This window comes from Urocitellus parryii, chromosome 4 (genome assembly GCF_045843805.1).
Source record: "Urocitellus parryii isolate mUroPar1 chromosome 4, mUroPar1.hap1, whole genome shotgun sequence".
In the NCBI taxonomy this organism is placed as follows: Eukaryota; Metazoa; Chordata; class Mammalia; order Rodentia; family Sciuridae; genus Urocitellus; species Urocitellus parryii.
The window spans coordinates 113512623-113533063 of record NC_135534.1 but is presented as its reverse complement, the minus strand read 5'-3'; the positions used below and the strand labels follow the sequence as shown (position 1 = coordinate 113533063).

Below are 20441 nucleotides of genomic sequence, written 5' to 3'. Positions count from 1 at the left end.
TAACTGATGTGATACAGCAATCTGTATACGGGATAAAATTGGGAGTTCATAACTCATTTGAATCAAACTGTGAAATATGATGTATGAGGAACTATGTAATGTTTTGAACGACCAACAATAAAAAAAATAAATAAATAAAAAAATAAAAAAAATAAAAACAAATGTAGCTCACTTCACTTGCAGCCATGTTTTCCAGTATTCCAAAAGCAGTCCCACTAGATGGGAGAAATGTGGATAGCTCTTATCCCTGAGAGGCACATAAACAGCTATCAGCAAAGCCAAAGGGGATAGTGAAGTGCCAGAGGTTCTGGGTCTGCAGACTGGGGGCAGGTCAGAGTGTACAGAGAGGACAACTTGTCTTGCTGCCACGCTTCCTGGGAAGTGCAAGGCAAGAGAGCTCCACTCACTGGACTCTGACGGGCTACCTGAGGTATACTTGCTGGGATAAACTTCAGCCAGATGCTACTGGAGACCAGGTCCTGGGGTGAGCACAGGGGGACTGGAGTGGATCCTATTCCTGGACGCCTACTCAAGCAAGAAACAATGCCTTTTGACCTATGTGTGTCACACTATCCCCATTCCTCCACCCGATGTATGTCCCATGTATGATGCACAAGATCACGGGGAGGCAGACCCTGGATGGGGAGGTGTCAGAAGTGGGGCCTGGTGGTGGTGTTTCCAGCCCTTGTGGGGCTTGGGCAGCAGCTCTTTATCCACAGGAATTTTCTAGCAGTGGGAATGGTCCTATTGATGCATCGCCGCTGAACAGAGAAGGAACACATGTAACTCAGATGAGACGGCTGGTGAGGCCCTGGCTAGGACAGCTAGATTGTTTGCCAATACCCTGAGGATCTTCTGCAAGGACTTCTCCAATAAATAAAGCCACCCTTCATCCCTGAGATGGACATGAAAGTCCAGCCACTCTCAGAGGTGGGAGGCAGAGTTATCTAGAGGAAAGTTAAGAGCAGCTGCCTCTCTACTCCCTGCCAAAGCCAGCTTAGCCAAAGCCCCAGGAAAATGCTGCAGCACACGAAACATGAAAATGCAAACCACAGACAGTCTGCTCTCCTTCCCATACACATGTTCAAACAAGACTGCCTTCCAGCCGTAGCTGATGACTTCTGCAGGATGAGGTCATTCCTATGGGTCCATCTGTGGCTTTTGCTCTCCCTTCATGACGATGTGCCAGTTTCCAGTTATCTGACCCATGTGTGCAGACAGGGAAGAAGCAACAGCAAAGCATGATGAGTGTGAAGCCCACTCCCCACTGCACCTCCACAAGAGCCAGGCAGAGCCAGTTAGGGGATGGAATGAGTAGCCCAGTCTAGATCTGCAAAGGAGTACTAGAGAAGATCTACAGGGAGAGGCTGGTGAAGGGGTCTCCCAAATCTGCACTTTCTGTCCTCTTCTGTGGATCTCCCCTGGCTGGACAACACCCTCCTGAGCCTGAGAGCCCAGGGTGAAGGACTAAAGGAAACTGGCTGCTGGGGAGCCATCCTCTAGCAGCAGGCTTGGGTGGTGTGCTTACTGTCCCAACTTCAGGGATGCTGGAAGTATTCAGGAGGCCTGAAGAGACCTCCACATCAAGGAGAAACATGGCTGAAGGGTGTCTAGATCCTACCAGAAGCTTCACCCATTCCACAGTAGAGCTCCAACTGCTAATAACCTGTCTCTGAGAAAGCACAGAAGTGTTGCCTGAGATAGAAGAGAGGCAGACGCTGACTTTAGCAAGACCCTGGAGCTGACAGCCTCCCTGTGCAAGTCCTTAGCACCTTCTTTCCCTCTCCTAAGATTTCTCAGATTCAGAAGGGATTGGAGGGAGGTGAGTGACAGGACCTGAAGGTAAAACCCCAGGATCTTGCTGCCCCCAAGCAAATCTGGTACCTCTGAATGCAGTCCTAAATGTAGTAGTCTTTTTAAGGATGGCAAATGTTACCGTAGGGTAGTGGTAGGGCTTCTGGCACTTTGCAAAGGTCCATTTGAATAGAAGAATTGACAGCTGATCTGTCATGAGGTGGCAGTCATGAATGGTAGTCCTGGCCTTCAAGCTGCAAACTCCCATACTTCCCCACACGTAGGAAGAAACTATTTTGGGTTCAGTAGTCCAGATGACAATAAGAGCTGCTAGAGTGAATGCTCCAAAACATGGGCCCTCTCTTGACTTCTTCCTAAAGGTATTTGCTTAATTTATTATGAGAGGAGTATGGGTGCCAGGTTTCAACACAGCATCCCTGGACACTGCCAGATGATGTGTGTGGTGGAAAAGGGAAGGCCATAGGCTCAGCACTACGAAATTCTAGGTTATAACTCAGCAGTGGACAACCAGGCTGCTACTGCAGCCAGTGCCAAGTGATGAGGTGGAACCAGCTATGAGTAATCTGCCTTTGCCCACTGGCCCTGAATAAGCTGGCTTTTCTGCTGACTTGAGCCTTAAAGCTACCACAGAGTCTTGGGACCTTCCCCATCTGCGAGAGGGGGGGGGGAGAGAGAGAGAGAGAGAAAACGAACATGCGTTGAAGTGGCGGCTACAATTCAGGAGCCCTGATGTATTCATTCCTAAAGTGACTTTGAACACCATGGTTTCTCCCAGATGCATGGAAACCCAGATCTAAATATTATTCAACAAAAGGATTTTTGCACTTAGATGGCTGGTGAAGGAAAAAAAAAAGATGAGGAGGGTGGGGGAGGCACCACTCAGGGCTACTGAGCCTTTTTACATTTTATTTTGAGAGAGGGACTTGCTAAATCAAGCACCTGGCTCTGATGCTTCATTTATTGTCTGAGTACTAGGGATTGAACCCAAGGGTGCTCTAGTACTGGGCTATATTCCCAACCCTGGAAACGGCCATCCTCCTGTGTCAGTCTCCCAAGTAGTTGGGATTCAAGCATAGAAAAAAATAAAAAGGAAAGTGATCTGTTTTATCACAAATGAGGTGACAATGAACATATTTTTATCTCTTTATGTATTTCTAAGAGCAATTGTGAGATATCTGGAAGTAGAAATGCTAGGTCAAAAGGACACATGCTTTATTAAGGGTAAATATTTATGGAGCTGGCCATATCTAATTTATACCTGCACCCACTGTGCACAGGAACAATGGGAATATCTGGGCATGAGAATGAGGGAGAAGCTCAGGTCTCTGTCCTTCTCACCTCTCTTGGAGTGAGCCCTCAATGGGGTAACTTCTCCACGGTCTGTGCTATCTCCAGAGCCCTTAGTCAGCCTACATCTAGACATATGTGGAAGGCACCCAACTGTTATTTCATGGCAACTCTCAGACTATTAAAAAAAAAAAAAAAAAAAGCCCACTGGAAAAGCAGTAATGAAGTACAAAAGGGGAAAAGCCATAATGGTGACAAGAATGAGTGTGGAGAGAAACAATGAGTAACAGACTGCAATTCATTTCTTGAGGTTGGAAAGTGAAAGGCAGAGTGTAGATGGTTGAGACAATACTGCAGGAAGCTGCTACCTGAAGTAATCATCAGTCTACATGGAAGTGATCACCAGATTTGCCAAGGGAGCCTAAGAGGGAAGCTGGGTCCCTGAATAATGGGTACAGAGGACAGAAACAAAGCTAAAACTGGTGTGGAAAGCCATTCTCGCATGTGACTGGGCACGTCCCGGATTGGGTGTGAGAAGCTCTGGCCAAACTGTGTCGGAGCTTTCCCCACCCTCTCCAGGTGCGAGAGCCTGTCTGTGTGGGGGTGTGACTGACCACTGACCCTGAGGCCAATCACTGACCCTGACCTTGGAATGCTGCCCCCCTTGACCTTCATTGGATGGACTTTCCCCTGAATTTCTTGTTCCCCAATAAAAGGCCACTCCCTGGCGTGCTGTCTCTCTCTCTCCTGCTAGCCCTGAGTAAGCCCTGCTGCCCTACCGGGTGGTTCGAGGTGTGAGCCAGAGAGGTGAGAGCCATCTCAGATCTGGTCATAGAAAAAGGTAATTGAGTCTGTGTGTTTTATTTTCATCTCACTAGTTAACTTTTATGCCAAGAACCTCTTTAATGAAACCAGTGTGCTGGTCGCCTGGTGGAAACTGGGATTCGCTCAAGGGCTGTCTACAGAACAGTTTCCCTAATGGCTTTATTGGTTGTCACATCCCAGAGGCAAGCACTTAATGCTTCCTTAATGCTGGCCTCCAAAAATGCTAAACTGAAGGACTAGAACAGAAGTTGGCAAAGTCTTCTGTAAATACTGGGCCAGAAAGTAAATATTTCAGGCTCTACAGTAAATATAGTTCTCTGGTTCATATTACTCCTCATTTCAGGATGGGGGTTGGTGACCAAGAATGGTAATTAAACTGCACATCTCAAGCAAATCCTGATCCACAAGTATGAGTAGCTACCCATTTAGCACAAGGACCTACTATAAGAGCAGATCAAAATGCAAGAAGGGACAAAATCCACATCAACCTTCATGGATATCAGCTTGGTGCTTGCTTTCTTCATATCTTTCTTTTCTTTTTCTGAGATGGAATATCCCTTGTTGCCCTAGCTGGCCTTGAACTCAAGATCCTGCTGCCTCAGCCTTCAGAGTAGCTGGGGTTACAGGCATACACCACTATATCTGGCTCTGGTGCTTCATTTATTTTTTGAGTACTGAGACTGAACCCAGGGATACTACAACTGAGCTACATTCCCAGCCCTTTTTATTTTATTTTGAGCCAGGGTGTCACTAAGTTACCCAGAATGGCCTTGAATATGTGATCCTTCTGCCTCAATCTCCCAAATTTCGAGGCATAGACCACGAAGTCCAGCAGGTACTTCATTTTTTAAAAAATATTTTTTAGTTGTAGTTGGACACAAAACCTTTGTTTTATTTAATCATTTTTATATGGTGCTGAGGATCGAACCCAGGTGAGCGCTTTATCGCTGAGTCACAACCCCAGCCCGGTGCTTCATTTTTAAATGTGGATGAGCTACTGTGTAAAGCACCAAACACTGGGGGGAACCCAGCAGTTTGAAAAAGAATGACCAAGATAAACAACCAGAACCAGATTCCAGAGGGAATGAAAGAATTTGAGGGTCAGGAGATAATTTTAAAAACAATTCTAATCAGTGTACTAGAGACATTCAACTCAATTTGGCCTCTTTATAAAACAAGAGCAAGATGCTATGAGAACAAAATAATCAGAGAACCAGAGGAAAAAGAATTAAAAACATCATCGCCAAATTAATGCCTTCACTAGGAGGTCTAGAAAACAAAGTGAAGACAATCTACCACATTGTAGAAAAAAAGTAAATCCCACATGGAAAAAAGTGAGACAACAAGATAAGCACACAAGATCAATTCAGGAAATGTAATAATTAATTTAATAAACAATGAGTTTCCAGGGTTGGTGATATAGCTCAGTGGTAGAGCATGTGCCTAGCATGTAGCCCAGGGTTCAATCCCCAGCATGGGAGAATAGGGAGGGGGACTTAGAGGCTATGGTGGTAGTGGAGGAAATGGATTTCAAGCAAAAGGAAATTGAGAGACGGAAATTATCAAAGAAATAATAGAAATAATTGTTTATGGGAGAATGCCCTAAAGCTTTCAATTGAAAGGGTTCAAGAATATCCAGAGCAGTGATTGCAAACAAGAACAGCCCCCCAACAAACAACCCAACTTAGACACATCCTTTCAAAACTTCAGAAAACCAAAGATCAAAAGAACATACTCTATGCTTCCAAAAAAGGAAACAATGCAAAAAGAAAGACCCCAAACAACCCCCAAGTTATCTAAAAAATGAGCATCAAACTGGCATCAGGTATTAGCAACAGATGGAAGCTTGGAGTAAACAGATCAATGACTTTAATGTTTGAAGGGAAAAAAAACTTAAATTCTGTATTCAGTCAAACTATCAATCAAAAGTGACAGCAAAATAAAGAAATCAAAGTTTACCTCCCACATATTCTTGCTGAGGAACTACTTACTAAAGTACTTTAGCTAATCAAGAGTAAAACAAGAAAGAAATAGAATGTAGAAAACAGTGGATCTGACCCAGGAAAGTTGTAAAAGGGAGTCTCTGGTTGAAAGCAATACAGCATGCCTACACAATCACCTGCCCAGACTGTGCAAACAGTGGGATGAGGAAGGAGAGAGATCAAGTAATAAATTATCAAACTAAGTGGCTGGATCATTTTCAAGAGCAGAGTGTAAAGTTCCATCATTCTTTTAACCACAACAAGAAGAGTGGCTACTAGAAAATCCATGAAAAAGCAATGGTTGATAAAACAATGGTTCAAATATGGAACAAACTAAAGAATAGCATAATTTAGAGGAATTTGCTGGAATCTAAGAAAAGCCATTCAACCTAGAAATACTCTCATTTGGCATAAGGATTATATACACTGGGCAGCTGGAAAAGGAACTAATATGTCACAATAATGTAAACACTGTTTATTGGTTTTCAACTGAGAATCAACTTACAGTCAAAGCAAAAAAGATTTCATGGATGGTTGGGGATCCAGCTCAGTGGTAAGAACACTTGCTTAGCATGCATAAGGCCTTGGATTCCATGTTCACTCGACAGAATATACACAATAACATGAAATAAAAGGACAATGGTATGGAAATAGTGAAGGACACAAGAGGTGGTGCAAACACTGGAGGTGATATAGATTTTATGTATTTGGGATTCCAAAGGCAATTTAAAAAATGATATAAACAGCAAAAAGTGTGAAGAGAGGAGAGGGAGGGAGGAAGAAGAAAGAATACTTCTATTTTCTTAATGAGTAAGAAAGAACTGTTTTAGGGTTAAGTGTCTGGAAGAACCACCACACATAAACCCCAGGAATGTTCTCAACAGTGGGTGCTTCTAGGAAGTAGGACCAGGGTGGGGCAGAGTGGTATAAGAGCCTGTTCCTTCCCACTATAAGCCTTTGGTGCTATTTGATTATGTTACCACATAATTACATTGATGGCTTTGATAAATACCCTGGCCCTATCCAAAAATTGTCAATCTGTATTTGACAAAGTTCATAAAGCAATTCTGATACTTCTACAAGAACTACCTACTAATAAAACCTGGCATTTTATCATACCTCCATTCAAATTTGAGATACTATGATTATATGATTTCATATGATAAAGAACCCCCTCCAAAATGAGCTAGCCAGCTGTTTGAACTCACGCTCCTTTTGCTTCAGTTTCCCAAGTAGCCGGGATTAAAGATGTGCACTACCACAATCTTTAGGTGGGAGAATATTCTTTATCCACCAGAGGACTGACCAGTTTCTCTTAACCATTAATTAGGAAATACATTATACATATAAAATAAGGGTGTATGTATGTGTGTATATATACAAAATATATAACTTTCTTTTTTAATGGTGCTGGGAAATTGAATCCAGCACCTTGCACTTGCTAGGCAAGTGCTCTAGCACTGAGCTATATTCTTGGTCCTCCTTATTTGGAAACAGAGTATCAGTAAATTACCAAGGCTGGCCTTGAACTTGTGATCCTCCTGCTTCGGCTCCTGAACCACTGGGATTACAGACATGTACCACCACATCTGGCTTAAAATATGTATCATTTAAAGACTTAAAAAGAGTAACCATGCATAGAATGCACAGTCCAAGAAATAAAACATTACTAGAACTTTAGTCATTCTCTGCACTACTCCCACCAAGGATATTCACCTTCTTGATTTGGGGGCTAATCATTTCTTTGTTATTTTTATAGGCCTATTACATCTATATATCCCTAAGCAGTATGTCATTTAGTTCTGCTTGTTTTTCCACTTCCTTCACTGGAATCATACCATGTGCATTCTGTATCTTGCTCTTCTTGCCCTGCATGGTGAGACTCATTCCTCAATGATATAGGAAGCTATAGTTCATTTACACTGCCATAGAGAGGTAGCTCACTATAGGAATATACCTCAGTTTATTGATCTATTCTACTGTTATTGGACGGTTTCTAGTTTTTTCCTATCATAAACAATACAGTTAGGAAAACTCTTCAGCAAACAATTAGTCTTTCAAAATGTTCCTTCCAAACAAACCTTCACCATCTCTTCAGAGGTCTGAGTTTTGCCTCTGCAAAGAGCACAGAGCAGAAAACCCTGGCCTGTGGCTAAAGTACTGGGTGTTCTCTGTAATTGAAAGATGATGCTCCCTGCCCTGGCCTCCCTTTCACACAGGGATGCCTGTCTCCTCCTCTGAACCTGAGATTCCACCCCCTGCTTTCCAGCAGACAAAACAACTGGCCTTTTTAGAGGCAGTCTGGAATTCTGAGTCACACCCTTCTCTGACTATCTGACCTCCCTTCTTCTCCAGGTAAGAAGGAATAGAGATCTCAATGAAAGAGCTCCATTGATAGGCCACAGGCATGAGAGCTGAGGCAACAGGAAGTACTGATACAGGCTCTGCTCTGCTTGGATGGCACAGGGAGCATAACTGTGTTTGATGCCAGCCATCTGGCCTACTAGTTCCACGTTTGCCACCTGGCAAAAGGAAGAAGAAAGGAAACCTACTGTGGTCAAGTCCAGTTACTTTTCCCTGTATTACATGTATAGTTTACCTCAAGGCTCCTATGATGAAAAAGGTGGAAAAATAGATAACACACAATAACATTCTCAGATACATACCATATGCCACCTGCAGTGTGCTCAGTAGATCATAACCCATGATAATGGCCATGAAGGCAATTTAAGAAGTTAAGTTCAATACTTTAAAAAGAAAACAGACAAGACCGGAATAAAGTAAGAAATACTGGATTGTATCCCACATCTTGTTTTGTGAAACTTATGTTTCACTTATATTCATTTATATTGAATATAAATGTATTGGATGTGTATTGGATCACAATGTAAAATGAGCCCCTTATTGAGGGTAGAGGCTAAACATTTTCTTATCTATTTCATAACTGTTCCACTGAGGTAAAGGCAGTTACTAACCCAACATAACTAAATTAAATAGCTAAAGCTACTTCCCCAGTTTCATCTGTGCCCCATCGCCCAGTTTCTGCTCCCCAGCCTAACAGCCTCCTTTCTGTTCCTCTTTCCTTCCTGGACCATGTGCTATTCTCTCAGTTCAGAACATTTTTCTCACACCTCTCACCAGCTCTCATAAAGCTGGTTCCTTCTCATCTGCCAGGTTTCAGACTAAATCTTCATCTCTGCTGCAAAGAGTCTTCCTGGACCCCCAGTCTGAGCAGTCCCTTGACTGCTTATGGTGACCAGGACACTTATTTCCTTCTTTGCTATCTGCCTTCCCCTCCAGAACTCCAAAGACAGGGCTAACATCTGCTATGCTCACCAATACATACCCAGGAGCCATGAAAGCAGCTGGCATGGAGCAGGCACTTCACACTTGTAAAGTGAATAAGAAACATCCCAAGTTCTCTTATGGTAAATGGCAGAGTCAGGACTCCAGACTCTGTCTGACTGGATAGCTTGCTCTTTACCCCTGCATAGTATTGACACTTGATAACTGCCCATCACTTGCCTAGCATATACCACTAGAAAGTGTCAGCACCAGTACAGAACCCAGGCATGTCTCGCAACCAAAGCCCATGCTTTCTCTAGCATGTCATGGTGCGAGACCATGAGTGGCTCACAGGGTCAGTCTCCTGTGGTGAACTAAGAATATGAAGGGAATAAATAAATGAGACTGCAAAACCTTCAAACTTGAAGCAATTCGCCAATGACTAGAGAAATACCAGAAATCAGCTAAGTACAGGATTTGTATTGAGTCCAAAAGGCAGTTTAGAAATAAGGTGTGAGGGGTTCCCTAAGGTAAGTAATATTCTGGGAAGGAGGACTAGAGATACTGTCAGAGATAGCAGAAAAACTCAAAAGGGCAACCTTGCAGGGGGAACAGAGAGCTCAGGTTGCAGTAATCACACTTTAAGTTACTTCTGGTAGGCAGCACTGAATTGTAATTCTGAGACAGAGAATAGAGAGAGAGAAAGGAGCCCCAAAAGGCTCCAGCCAGGACCTGACCTGGAAGCCAGAGCAGCTGGCTATAGGAACACTTTGGCAATACTGCCACCTTGTGGCTGAGGAGCTCCTGGCCCACAGGAAAAACAATCTACAGATAGGTCAGTTTGAGGGTTCATTCTTCAGTGGTCCTCATAAAGCACTTAATATGGGGCTGTTGGGGCTTGCAAATGGCCCTAACATGGCTCTAACCTTCAAGGACCTCTGTTCTCTACATCCCAGCTTTGATTGAACCCTCTTTTAAATCTCCATCTTTTGATAATTTCTGTCCCTTCTACTATCATCCCAACATGTCTAAGAGCAGGGATGGCTGCTAATTCATCTGAAGCTACCATAACAAGCATAGGATCCAGCACATCAGAATAATAATAGCAACTACCATTTAATAGGGGCTAAGTGTTTCCAAATACATTACACTTTGGGTTCTCGCATTTCACCCATGAAGTACCTATGAGACCACCAAATGAAAATATCAAGGAGGCATTTACTTCAATATGAGCTGGAGTTCTTGGAGAAGCCAGAGATGGAGAAATAAAGATGGGCATCACCAGCACACACATGGTGTTTTCTAGAGACTAGTGCCTCTCAAAATTTAATGTATATATGACTCACAGGGGAATTTTGCTAAAATGCAGACTCTTTCAATCTGGAATGGAGCTGGGGATTGTTTCTGTCAAGCTCCAGGGAGAGCCGACACTAATGATCCCACAGACCACATTCTAAGGGACAAAAATCTGCAATAGGCTGGGTGCGGTGGCACGTGCCTATAATCACAGTGGCTGGGGAGACTGAGGTAGGAGGATAGCGAGTTCAAAACAAGCCTCAGCAAAAACAAGGGGCTAAGCAACTTAGTGACATCCTGTCTCTAAATAAAATACAAAATTGGGCTCAGTAGTAGAGTGCCCCTGAGTTCAATCCCCAGTACCCCCCCCCAAAAAAAAAATCTGGAATAGAAACTATAGCTAGAAGGTCACATCTGACTCACTGCCCATTTGTACACAACTCAGCAAACTAAAAAAGGAGTGATATTTTCATTTGTAGAGGGTGAAAAAAGAGGAAGAAGAGAAGACAAAGAGGAGGAGTCTGAAACCATCTATGCCTCATCATGAATAAAATATTTATTCTTTGGTTCTTCACAAAAAATGTTTACCAATTCAATCTAGAAAGTCACCCTGGGAGATGATATATAGATAAACAAGGGGCAGACAAGAATCAGGTCCAGGCCCTATGTCTTCCAAACCCCTAGCCCTACTTTGAGTAAAAAAGGCAAGAGTATAAAGCACAGCACATATTGATAAGAAGGCAGAGAAAGAGAAGCTTCCATCTGAGGCTCCCAGGTGTGCAGGGGTGGTCCTGCAAAAAGGGCCATATAGACACGCAGAGCTCAGAACAAGGAAGTGGACCTTGGAAAGTCAATAACTGACTGCCTTTTTCAGTGTTCACCTTGGAACAAAGACAGAAATAGAAAGAGAAGTGACCACTACCACCTGTGTGCAGTGCCACAGAAGTACTGAAAAAATAAAAAGGAAACTTTGTAGATTCTACAGGATTGATTTGAGCTGCAGAACCTTCTGAATTTTGGCTGAGGATGAGGAGAGGAAGTAGAAGGATTGATGGAGGCAAAAGAAAGGGACTGACAGCAAAATAACACCCCAGAGCCTGTAGTCTGGGGGCCTCTCCAAGCCATATTTGGCTACAGTGCCTTCTGTCATGCTTCAGTTAAGGAATACATTCATTTAAATGTCAATGCCTGAGAAAGTAAATATAGCTGTCTATTTCCATCAACTTGAACCATTGAATCTGGCTCTCTTTCAATGAATACTAGGCTCTTTTGCTCTCTGTTGTAAAAGATTTGCTTTTCTCACATCAAGTTTTCACATATATTTCCAAAGGACTACAGTAGCACCCTTTCATCAGGGTACAGAAAAGACTGCATCAAAAAAACAGGAAGATATCTGTAAAGGCAAATGGCTCTAAAATGCTAAAGGACAAATAAGAACAGAAGGATATGACAAAGTAATCATATGAAAAAACAGATCCCAAAATTTCCTGGCTGAGAACCATTAAGGTCAACCAGTCTTCCTCCTGTTTACAGCAAAGCTGCATATAAAACCTAACCATCTAACTAGTCAGTGGCACAGGCCTGTAATCCCAGCGACTTGGGAGGCTGTGGTAGGAGGACTGCAAGTTCAAGGCCAGTCTCAGCAATTTAGGAAGGCCTTAACAATTTAGTGAGACCCTGTCTTAAAACAAAAAATAAAAAGGGCTGGGATGTGGCTCAGTAGTTAAGCACCCCTGGTTCAAAAAAAATGAAACAAAACAACAACAACAAATCTAACCATCCAGAGGGGGGAAAAAAGCATGTGCCATGCTTGGTTTTGGGCATAAAACATTCTTTCTCTTCTTGATAAATTAAAAAATGTTTGCAATCAAAAACAAATCTCTACTGGTCACCTATGAGTTCCTGTCCTTCTCAAGCCCATCCTACTTGATAAAATTGTTTGTCTCCCCTACAACAATGGATTCCTTCAGAGAAGTGACTATCTTTGCAGCACCCAGCACACTCTTACACCAATCTACTGAAAGACAGTTCTCCTGCCACCTACTGGCTGTGTGATTTTTGGACAAGTTTCTTAATCTTTCAGAACCTCAGTTTCTTCATTGTGAAGTCCTTTCACAACAGGATTGTTTTGAAGATCAATCGTGCTAATACATGCAAAATACTTCACATGCTGGTTATTAAGACAGTTATGTTTAATAAGTGCTGGTAATTATTATCATTCAATGATAAAATGAATCTATTATTCCAGTCTACAAATCACACGTTTCCCCCCAAACATACCACAACAGAAAGGCTTTCTCAACCCTGACAGTACTGACAGTTCTTTGTTGGTGGGGACCTATCTTATACCTTGTAGAATGTTTCATAGCATTCCTGGCTTCTCTTCACTAGATACCAATAGTACACACACATACTCCCAGTTCTAACAACAAAAACTGGCTTCAGAGATTGCCCAAATGTTTCCCGGAGGAAAAATTTCTCCCTCCTTCATTAAGAACTATCACAGTAGAATATGGAAATCAGGCATAGAAAGTCTGGTCACCATAGCTCCTAGTTTCTCACCATTCCATCGTGTCCACACACAGCCACCTCAGTCATTATTTGCTTACCACTCAGTTGCCTTGGAGGGAACAGGTGATAGGTGCTGTAGATATCATTGGAAAATTGCAACTGGAGCTCAGGGGTGCCTTTCAGGAGCTGGGCGACCTGTTCTACCTGAAACGGTGTCTTCTCCAGGATCACAACAGCATCCTCTCCATTCCCATCCCCAGAGTCCTCATTCACCTGTGGGCAGAGATACTATCAGTGGGCCAAGGCACAGAGCCACAGAAGCCTGCAGAGCAAAGGCAGACATTTCCAAGGCCTCTGAAATCACAGCATTTAGGATTTCCTGCCCTGTAGTCTTCTTCCTTAGGAAGTCTAGTCAGTGGTACTGATGTTTTTCATTTTTTCTCCGGAGAAGGTGTCTTAACGCAAATCTGTGTGGCAATTTTCATACCTTTCTTCCAAAAGATTAAAAAGCTTTACAGTTATCTCTTTTAGGTTCATAAGACCTTTCTCAAAATGAGGTGGAGGGGAATTAAAAGGCAGTCTGTGTAGATAATAAAAGACCTTGGATAGGAAGTTTAAAAGGAAAGGAAATAAAACACTAATACCATCAGGACACTTCTCCTGCCTCCAACCTGTTGTCAAGGTTACCTGCCTCCAGGGAATTGTTCCTCCCAATAAGTTGTTAATGAATGCCCTCTGGGCTGCTCCCTGCCAGCCTGTACTCCTGGGGTGCTTAGTCCTGGCCCTAGGATCACTCCACCTTTTGGTCTCCTAGGCAAGATAAGAGGTGAAGGGGGCATGAAAACAAAGGAAATCCAAAATCTATACAAGGGGCAGGACACCCCTACTTCCTCAGGCACCAACTTCCAACTTGGACTCCCTCCAGGAGTCTCTCTCTCTGTTCTATCCTTTAAGTAAAACTTATTGCTCTTGCCTTGGGACTCAGATTTTCAAAAACGGTATCAAAACCATCCCCATTTTAGAAGAAAACACTGAGGTCTAGAGAAATTAAGTGACTAGTCCAAAGTCACATGAACACTTAGTGTTTAAACAGAAATTAGAATCTAAGTCTCTCAACTAACCCCTAACTCAAAGGCTCTCTTACCTTCAGCAGGTGATACACACTGAAGACAAGTGAGGCTGAGAAAACCAGATAGGGCCTTGTAAAAAACAAGAGACACAAAGAGGCATTGAAGATTAAACTCCTTGTTCCTCCCAAAGATGTGAATTCCTGCTAGTGATTCTGGGGAACCTGACCTTGGCTAGAACTTCTCACTAGTTTAAGATGGTCTCCATCTTACCTGAACCCCTGCTAGCCATTGAGCACAGTATTAGAGCCAGCAGGGTATGTCTCCGCACGGATACTCTGCAGTCCTGTGGATCAGGGATGGTACCTCTCAGCGCCCCAGCCAGTCCCTGATATGCACAAAAGTGCATGGTGTGTGGAAGTGGACTAGCAATTTAACACGCGGTCTCCTGTTAGACTAACGTCCTGTAAAGCAGGGATCCTATCCCCTATTGTCTCGACGCATTTCCAGGGACACGATCCAGCAACATTTACTGGGTTCCTAGCCAGAGTTATATATTGAATGAATGATGGTGAATGGCGTGGGGAATTTAACACGGGGTTTTTAATCTGATATACTTTAAAAAAATTAGTTGACATTTCTAAGGAAAATTCGACCTAGATGTATTCATTCCTTTAATACCACGAACAATCTTGACACCCTATGCATTATAGTAGCGCACTCCGACACCCCGAATAATGTGATTGGTATTTCCCGGCCGGGATGCGAACAAATGAGCCTCCAAGGCTACGACTGGTCCCCTCCTTCCTGGGCCCCCATTTCAGGGTTGTCTAATGGTACCTTCCCGTGTAGGAAAATGATTTTGTCCCGCGCAGATTCCCTCAGCACTTTTTGCACTCTAAAGCCGGAGAACGGTAAGCGAACAGGAGCAGAAGTACCATTTCCAACTCCTGTTTCCTTTTCTCCTGTGCTGGGGGTTTCCGCCTCTGCGTCCGATTCGCGCTTTCTTTTGGGCTGAGGTGCAGTGTCCGCCATGCTGCTAGGAAGGAGCTGTGCGCCTGCGCGAACTAGCCCCTAGTTCCGCCCCTCGCGGCTGCTCCTCCAGGCCGTGCGGGGCTGCGACTTCAACTCCCGGCGTGCTCAGTGCTGGCAGGGCTGCGACTCCAACTCCCGGCGTGCTCCGCGGCGCAATTCACTAGGGTTCCCCTGTGGGGCGGATCCCACTGAGGAGCGCGAAGGAGCCTTTTAAATCCATATCGCTTGCCGACCTTGAGAGTAGGGAAAGGAGGACAGCAAGAACTTAAAGAGGCGGGTGGGCAGTGGAGAGAGCCCATCTCCCCACCCAGCGCTCGGGGTCTGGAGCCGGAAGACCCCTTTGGACCTGTGAATCCTGAGGTTTTAGAAGCTGACTAGTGACGGTGGAGGGAATGTTTCTGAAACAAATCTGTGAGCCCACTTTATTTCTTGGTCGACTTTTTAATACGAGTACTTGAACCATTTCCATTTTTCTTCCGTTTTTGTTATTTTACAGAATTTTCCTTCATGACCAGTTCTTTTCTTAATGGACTTAGCACTGAGGGCTGAAAAGAAAAGTAAGCGAACATGGCCCGAGGTATCATTTTCATCACCTGCTTCTAACTCCCTACCCCCAACCAGCCAGAAGGTTCTGCCACCTCTCAAATTTTGCCTTTATTTCTGCAGAGCTACCCTGGAATGCGATTTACTCGGATGTGAGACAACTTTGGCAGTTATTGACATTAACAAGATGCAATTTTCAGTCAGTTTTTGGCCAGTAACAAGGTGTATCATGTTTTAATGACAAATTGAGTTTTGTATTTTTTTCTACTAGAAAGATATGTTGGATAAGAGAAATTGGTTTTGTGAAACGGAGGGCATTATTATAAGGGGGAATTAGAATTTGAAGCAATTATTTGCAACAAAAAACAGGTTGCCTGTATACATTCCCCACCTACAATAAGAGTTTATAAACTGTAGGAGAACTGGGGAATGTAGTTCAGTGGTTGAGCACTTGCCTAGCATGCACAAGGCCCAGCATTTAAGTTCCAGCTCTGCAAAACAAACAACAATAACAAGAAAAGAACTATATGCAAGACTAGAACAAAATGTCTAGGAGAGCCAATGGCAGTAACAAAATCTGCTCAACTCTAAGGCCCTGATCTTATGAAAATTTCTGAGCATTTTTTCCAAGTGAGAAAAATTTGAAGCATTTTAGTTTGGAGATTTACAGCCAGATATAAGAAAATTAGCTTACTGTCTCTTTTTGTACTTCTAGGGTCCTTCTGGAATATCCAAAAGTTAGTTTGAGGTCAGAAGCTTAATTTTGATTTTTAGGAATTTTGTCAGTTATACAAATTAGGATTATAGGTCACTGTGAAAAAGAGTCATTCATTTAACTGAAGTGATAATTAAAAGACTTTAAAAGCAAATGTGGGAAGTTACATAGTAATAGGAAAAAAATCAAAAAGTTTTTTCAAGTAATAAAAGGCCCAATAAAGCATAAACAAGGAATCATCCCAATTAAAAATAATCAAACCTCTTTTTTTACAATTCATTCAAAAAGTGAACAAAAATATCAACACAAAAATGTTGATGTAAAAAATTATAATTTTACATCAGTGTACTTTTGATTTTAATGCTCACTTTAAAAACCTGTATAATAAATTGATTCAATTTTAATCAGTTTAACCACATAACTTTTTTGTTCTTTTCAACTTTTTTATATCTTCAGTTTTATTCATATCGCTTCCTGTAGCATTTATTTTTTTTTAATATTTATTTTTTAATTATGGTTAGACACAATACCTTTATTTCACTTATTTATTTTTATGTAGTGCTGAGGATTGAACCCAGGGTCTTGCACGTGCAAGGCGATCGCTCTACCTCTGAGCCCCAACCCCAGCCTTCATGTATCATTTATCTTGAAAACAACTTTAAGTAAACTCTAAATTAGGCAAAACTATTTTCCAACACATCCTCATGCCTTCTTTATAACATTCCTAGTGTAACGTCATATTTTCCTTTGTATGTTTTTCAAACATTTTTTTCTGTTTAGTAGTTTAAATTACCTATATTAGTAATAGTTTATACTTAAGTGATTAGCACCAATTTATAATTTCTTGAAGATTTGTTTCCTCATGAGCTGTTGTGACACATGCCTAATCACAGCTTTTCCAGAGGCTGAGGCAGGAAGTTCATAAATTTGAGGCCTGCCTGAACAAATTAGGGAGACCCTATCTCAAAATTTTTAAAAATTCAAAAAGAGCTGGGAATATTGCTTTGTAGAGGGCCCTTTGGTTCAGTTCCCAGCACTGCAAAATAATAATAGCAAAATTATAATAGTAATTATATAATAATAACAAATACATGTTTCCTCAAAGTACAATTTTTTTATTAACATACCCTAAATATCTTTAATCCTTTGTAATAAGTTTACTTACAGGTAAGTAAACTTAACCTGTGTTCAGCAATTAATGTTTCAGCATTTTATTTTACTTGGAAGTGATCAAGATATTCAGTGAATATCCAGCATTTAAATTAATTTAGTCCTATTGTTTGGATTTATTTATTTATTTTTGGTACCAGGGATCAAAATCAGGGCCCCTACATGCTGTGTAAGCATTCTACCACTGAGCCACACCCTAAATCTCTTATATTTGGGATCTTAAATGTCCCCAAATGCCGCAGTCTGGCTGGGCACCAAATAACCGAGCCACCACAAAAACTTGTAGATTCCAACAGCAACTCTTTATTCCTGAACTCTCACCGGCACTCTACACGCACGTTCTGGGGAAAATACACTACCTCCATCGGGCTCTGCATTCCAAATAGTCTCAGAACCCCGAGAGAACTCCACGGCAACTCCAGGAGCAGGCGCCTGAGGCAGCAGGATATGCCCTATTCCCAGCAGGATCCACCCTAAACCTGGAGCCACCCTTAATCCAGCAGGATCCACCCTAAACCCGGAGCCGCCCCAATCCCTGAGCAAGGTCACCTTTGAAACCAAAACTCTCAAACATTCATGCAATGTCACTGCAAATGACCTGGGTTCAAGGCAAGCCCATTTCCACAATGGAGAGTCCTCCCTCTAAGCAACATTGGGTAGGCTGACAAGGAAATTGCCATGCATCATTCCTACTTGGCTATGGCTTTCAGCACCCAAAGACTTACAGGTTAAAGACTTAGCTCTACAAGTTGGCATTATTCAAACCTTCTAGAGGTGGAACCTCTAGAATGTGTGGCCTAGTAGGAAGTGTTCAGAATTAAGCCTTTAAAGGGGATAGTGAGACCCTTTTCTGTCTTTTGTTTACTAATTATAGAGTGAGTGATTTTGTTCCACTACACACTCCTCACCACAAGCCCAAAAGCAACAAAGCCAACTGATCATGAATGGGAACCTCTAAAACTGAGCCAAAATAAATCTTTGTTTTATTGTTTTTTTTTTTAAAGAGAGAGAAAATTTTTTAATATTTATTTTTTAGTTTTTGGCGGACACAACTTCTTTGTATGTGGTGCTGAGGATGGAACCCGGCCCACACACATGCCAGGAGAGCGTGCTACTGCTTGAGCCACATCCCCAGCCCCTAAATCTTTTTTTCTTATAGATTGATTATCTCAAGTTATTTCTTACAGTGATAGAATGCTGACTATCACACTTAAAATTCTAAGGTAATAGTTTCAAAGAAGTTTGGTGAGCTTTAAATAAACATAAACCATAATTATGGTTAAAATTTAAAAGCTCACCAAACTATTGGCCCTGTTGCTTTGGGTCTCATGACCAGAAAGCAAAAGGAAAGAAGAGGTCTACTATTCCCTTCAAAGTTACATCCCCAAGGATTGAAAGAATTCCCCACTAGTCCCACCACCTCCCAGTAATGCCACCCTGGGAACCAAGCCTTTAACATGTAGGGCTTTTGGGGGACATTGAAGAGCCAAACTATAGCATCATCACTTTCCTTGTGATGATCCTCCCTGGATTTGAGGTCTCCTGTCTGATCTGGCAGGTAAGGGCACTTTGTAGAAGACCTTTCCCTAGCCATGTGCTTGTAATCCCACCCAGGAGATGGAGATGGGAGGAGCACAAGTTCAAGGTCAGCCGTAGTAATTTTGCAAGACCCTGCCTCAAAAAATAGAATGTGCTGGGGATATAGCTCAGTGATCCAAAGTGCCCCTGGGTTCAATCCCCAGTGCCAAAAAAAAAAAAAAAAAAGGCCTCTCTTTGTCTGGAGGAGTGAAACAGGAAGGAAAGTCAAAGGGACCTGAATTCTGTCAAAACACCAGTCTTTTTTTAAACTTATAGATGGACACAATACTTTTATTTATTTTTATGTGGTGCTAAGGATGGAACCCAGTGCTAGGCAAGTGTTTTACCGCTGAGCTATACCCGCAGCCTTTTTTTTTTTTTTTTTAATGGTACTGAGGATTGAACCCAGAGGTGCTTTATCACTGAGCCACATCCCTAAACCTTTTTTTTTTTTTTTTTTACTAAGTTGGTGGGGCTGGCTTTGAACTTGCGATCTGATCTTCCTGCCTCAGGCTCCCCAGCCTTTGGGATCATGGCATTCACCACCACTCCCTGCCAAAACACCAGTCTTTGGGGAGTTGTTTTTCTGAACCCCAATAGATTTAAATTGCATTTTTGCAAGTTAAGACTACCTGTTGCCAATGGTGGCACATGCCTACAAGTTCAGGGACCTGAGGCAGGAGGAGGCAGGCAGATCTCAATTTCAAAGCCAGCTTTAGCAACTTAACAAGGCCCTAAGCAATTTAGCAAGACCCTGTCTCAAAACAAAACAAAACAAAAAACAGCTGGAAATGTGGTTCAGTGGTAAAGCCCCCCTGGCTTTAATCCCTGGTACAAATATATATATACCTGTTTGCATGGTTAAAACCTTTCACTAATTTTAGTAGAAATGATCTTTAAGATTTTTTATTTGTTCAATTTTGAAGTAGTCAAAACTCACGCCAACAAGAAATGGAGTAGAGGAAACAGTATTTTGTTAGCAGAAATTCAAGAAGAGAGCTTCAATTGACTGAGAATCAAGATCCAATAGAGAAAATACAAGAGGGACCACTAAATAAAAATAAATTAATATCAGTTGTTAAAAAAGCCAACTTCTGACTCTAGAGCTTTAAAAAGTCTTTTTTGGTCAGACTCTGGCACATGCCTGTAACCCCAGCAACTTGAGAAGCTGGCGGAAGGGTTGCAAGTTGGAGGCCAGCCTGGGCAACTTTGGAAGACGCTGTCTCAAAATAAAAAATATAGAGGGATGGAGTGTTAGATCATGATGCAAAGAAAAGACCACCGACTCCAATTGAAATCAAATTAAAGCAAGCTTATAATTTCAACCAGCTG

At 42.4% G+C, this 20441-nt stretch overlaps 1 protein-coding gene and 1 long non-coding RNA gene across 2 annotated transcripts in view; one reads left to right on the top strand and one right to left on the bottom strand.

Moving 5' to 3' along the window:
* The window catches only part of Dcps (decapping enzyme, scavenger), a 40643-nt gene extending 25524 nt beyond the window's left edge, over positions 1–15119 (bottom strand). Inside the window, exons 1-2 of the mRNA XM_026404594.2 lie at positions 14909–15119; positions 13100–13274 (exon numbers count right to left, since the gene is read on the bottom strand). Coding sequence (XP_026260379.2) covers positions 13100–13274; positions 14909–15103 — 370 coding nt within the window. The 5' untranslated portion in view covers positions 15104–15119. The remainder of the gene's footprint in view (positions 1–13099; positions 13275–14908) is intronic.
* A 248-nt stretch (positions 15120–15367) lies between these two features.
* On the top strand, positions 15368–15856 carry LOC113193763 (uncharacterized). The gene is made up of 3 exons (XR_003302184.2): positions 15368–15514; positions 15600–15660; positions 15770–15856. It is a non-coding gene; the product is annotated as an uncharacterized LOC113193763 (long non-coding RNA).
* Positions 15857–20441: the final 4585 nt, after the last annotated feature.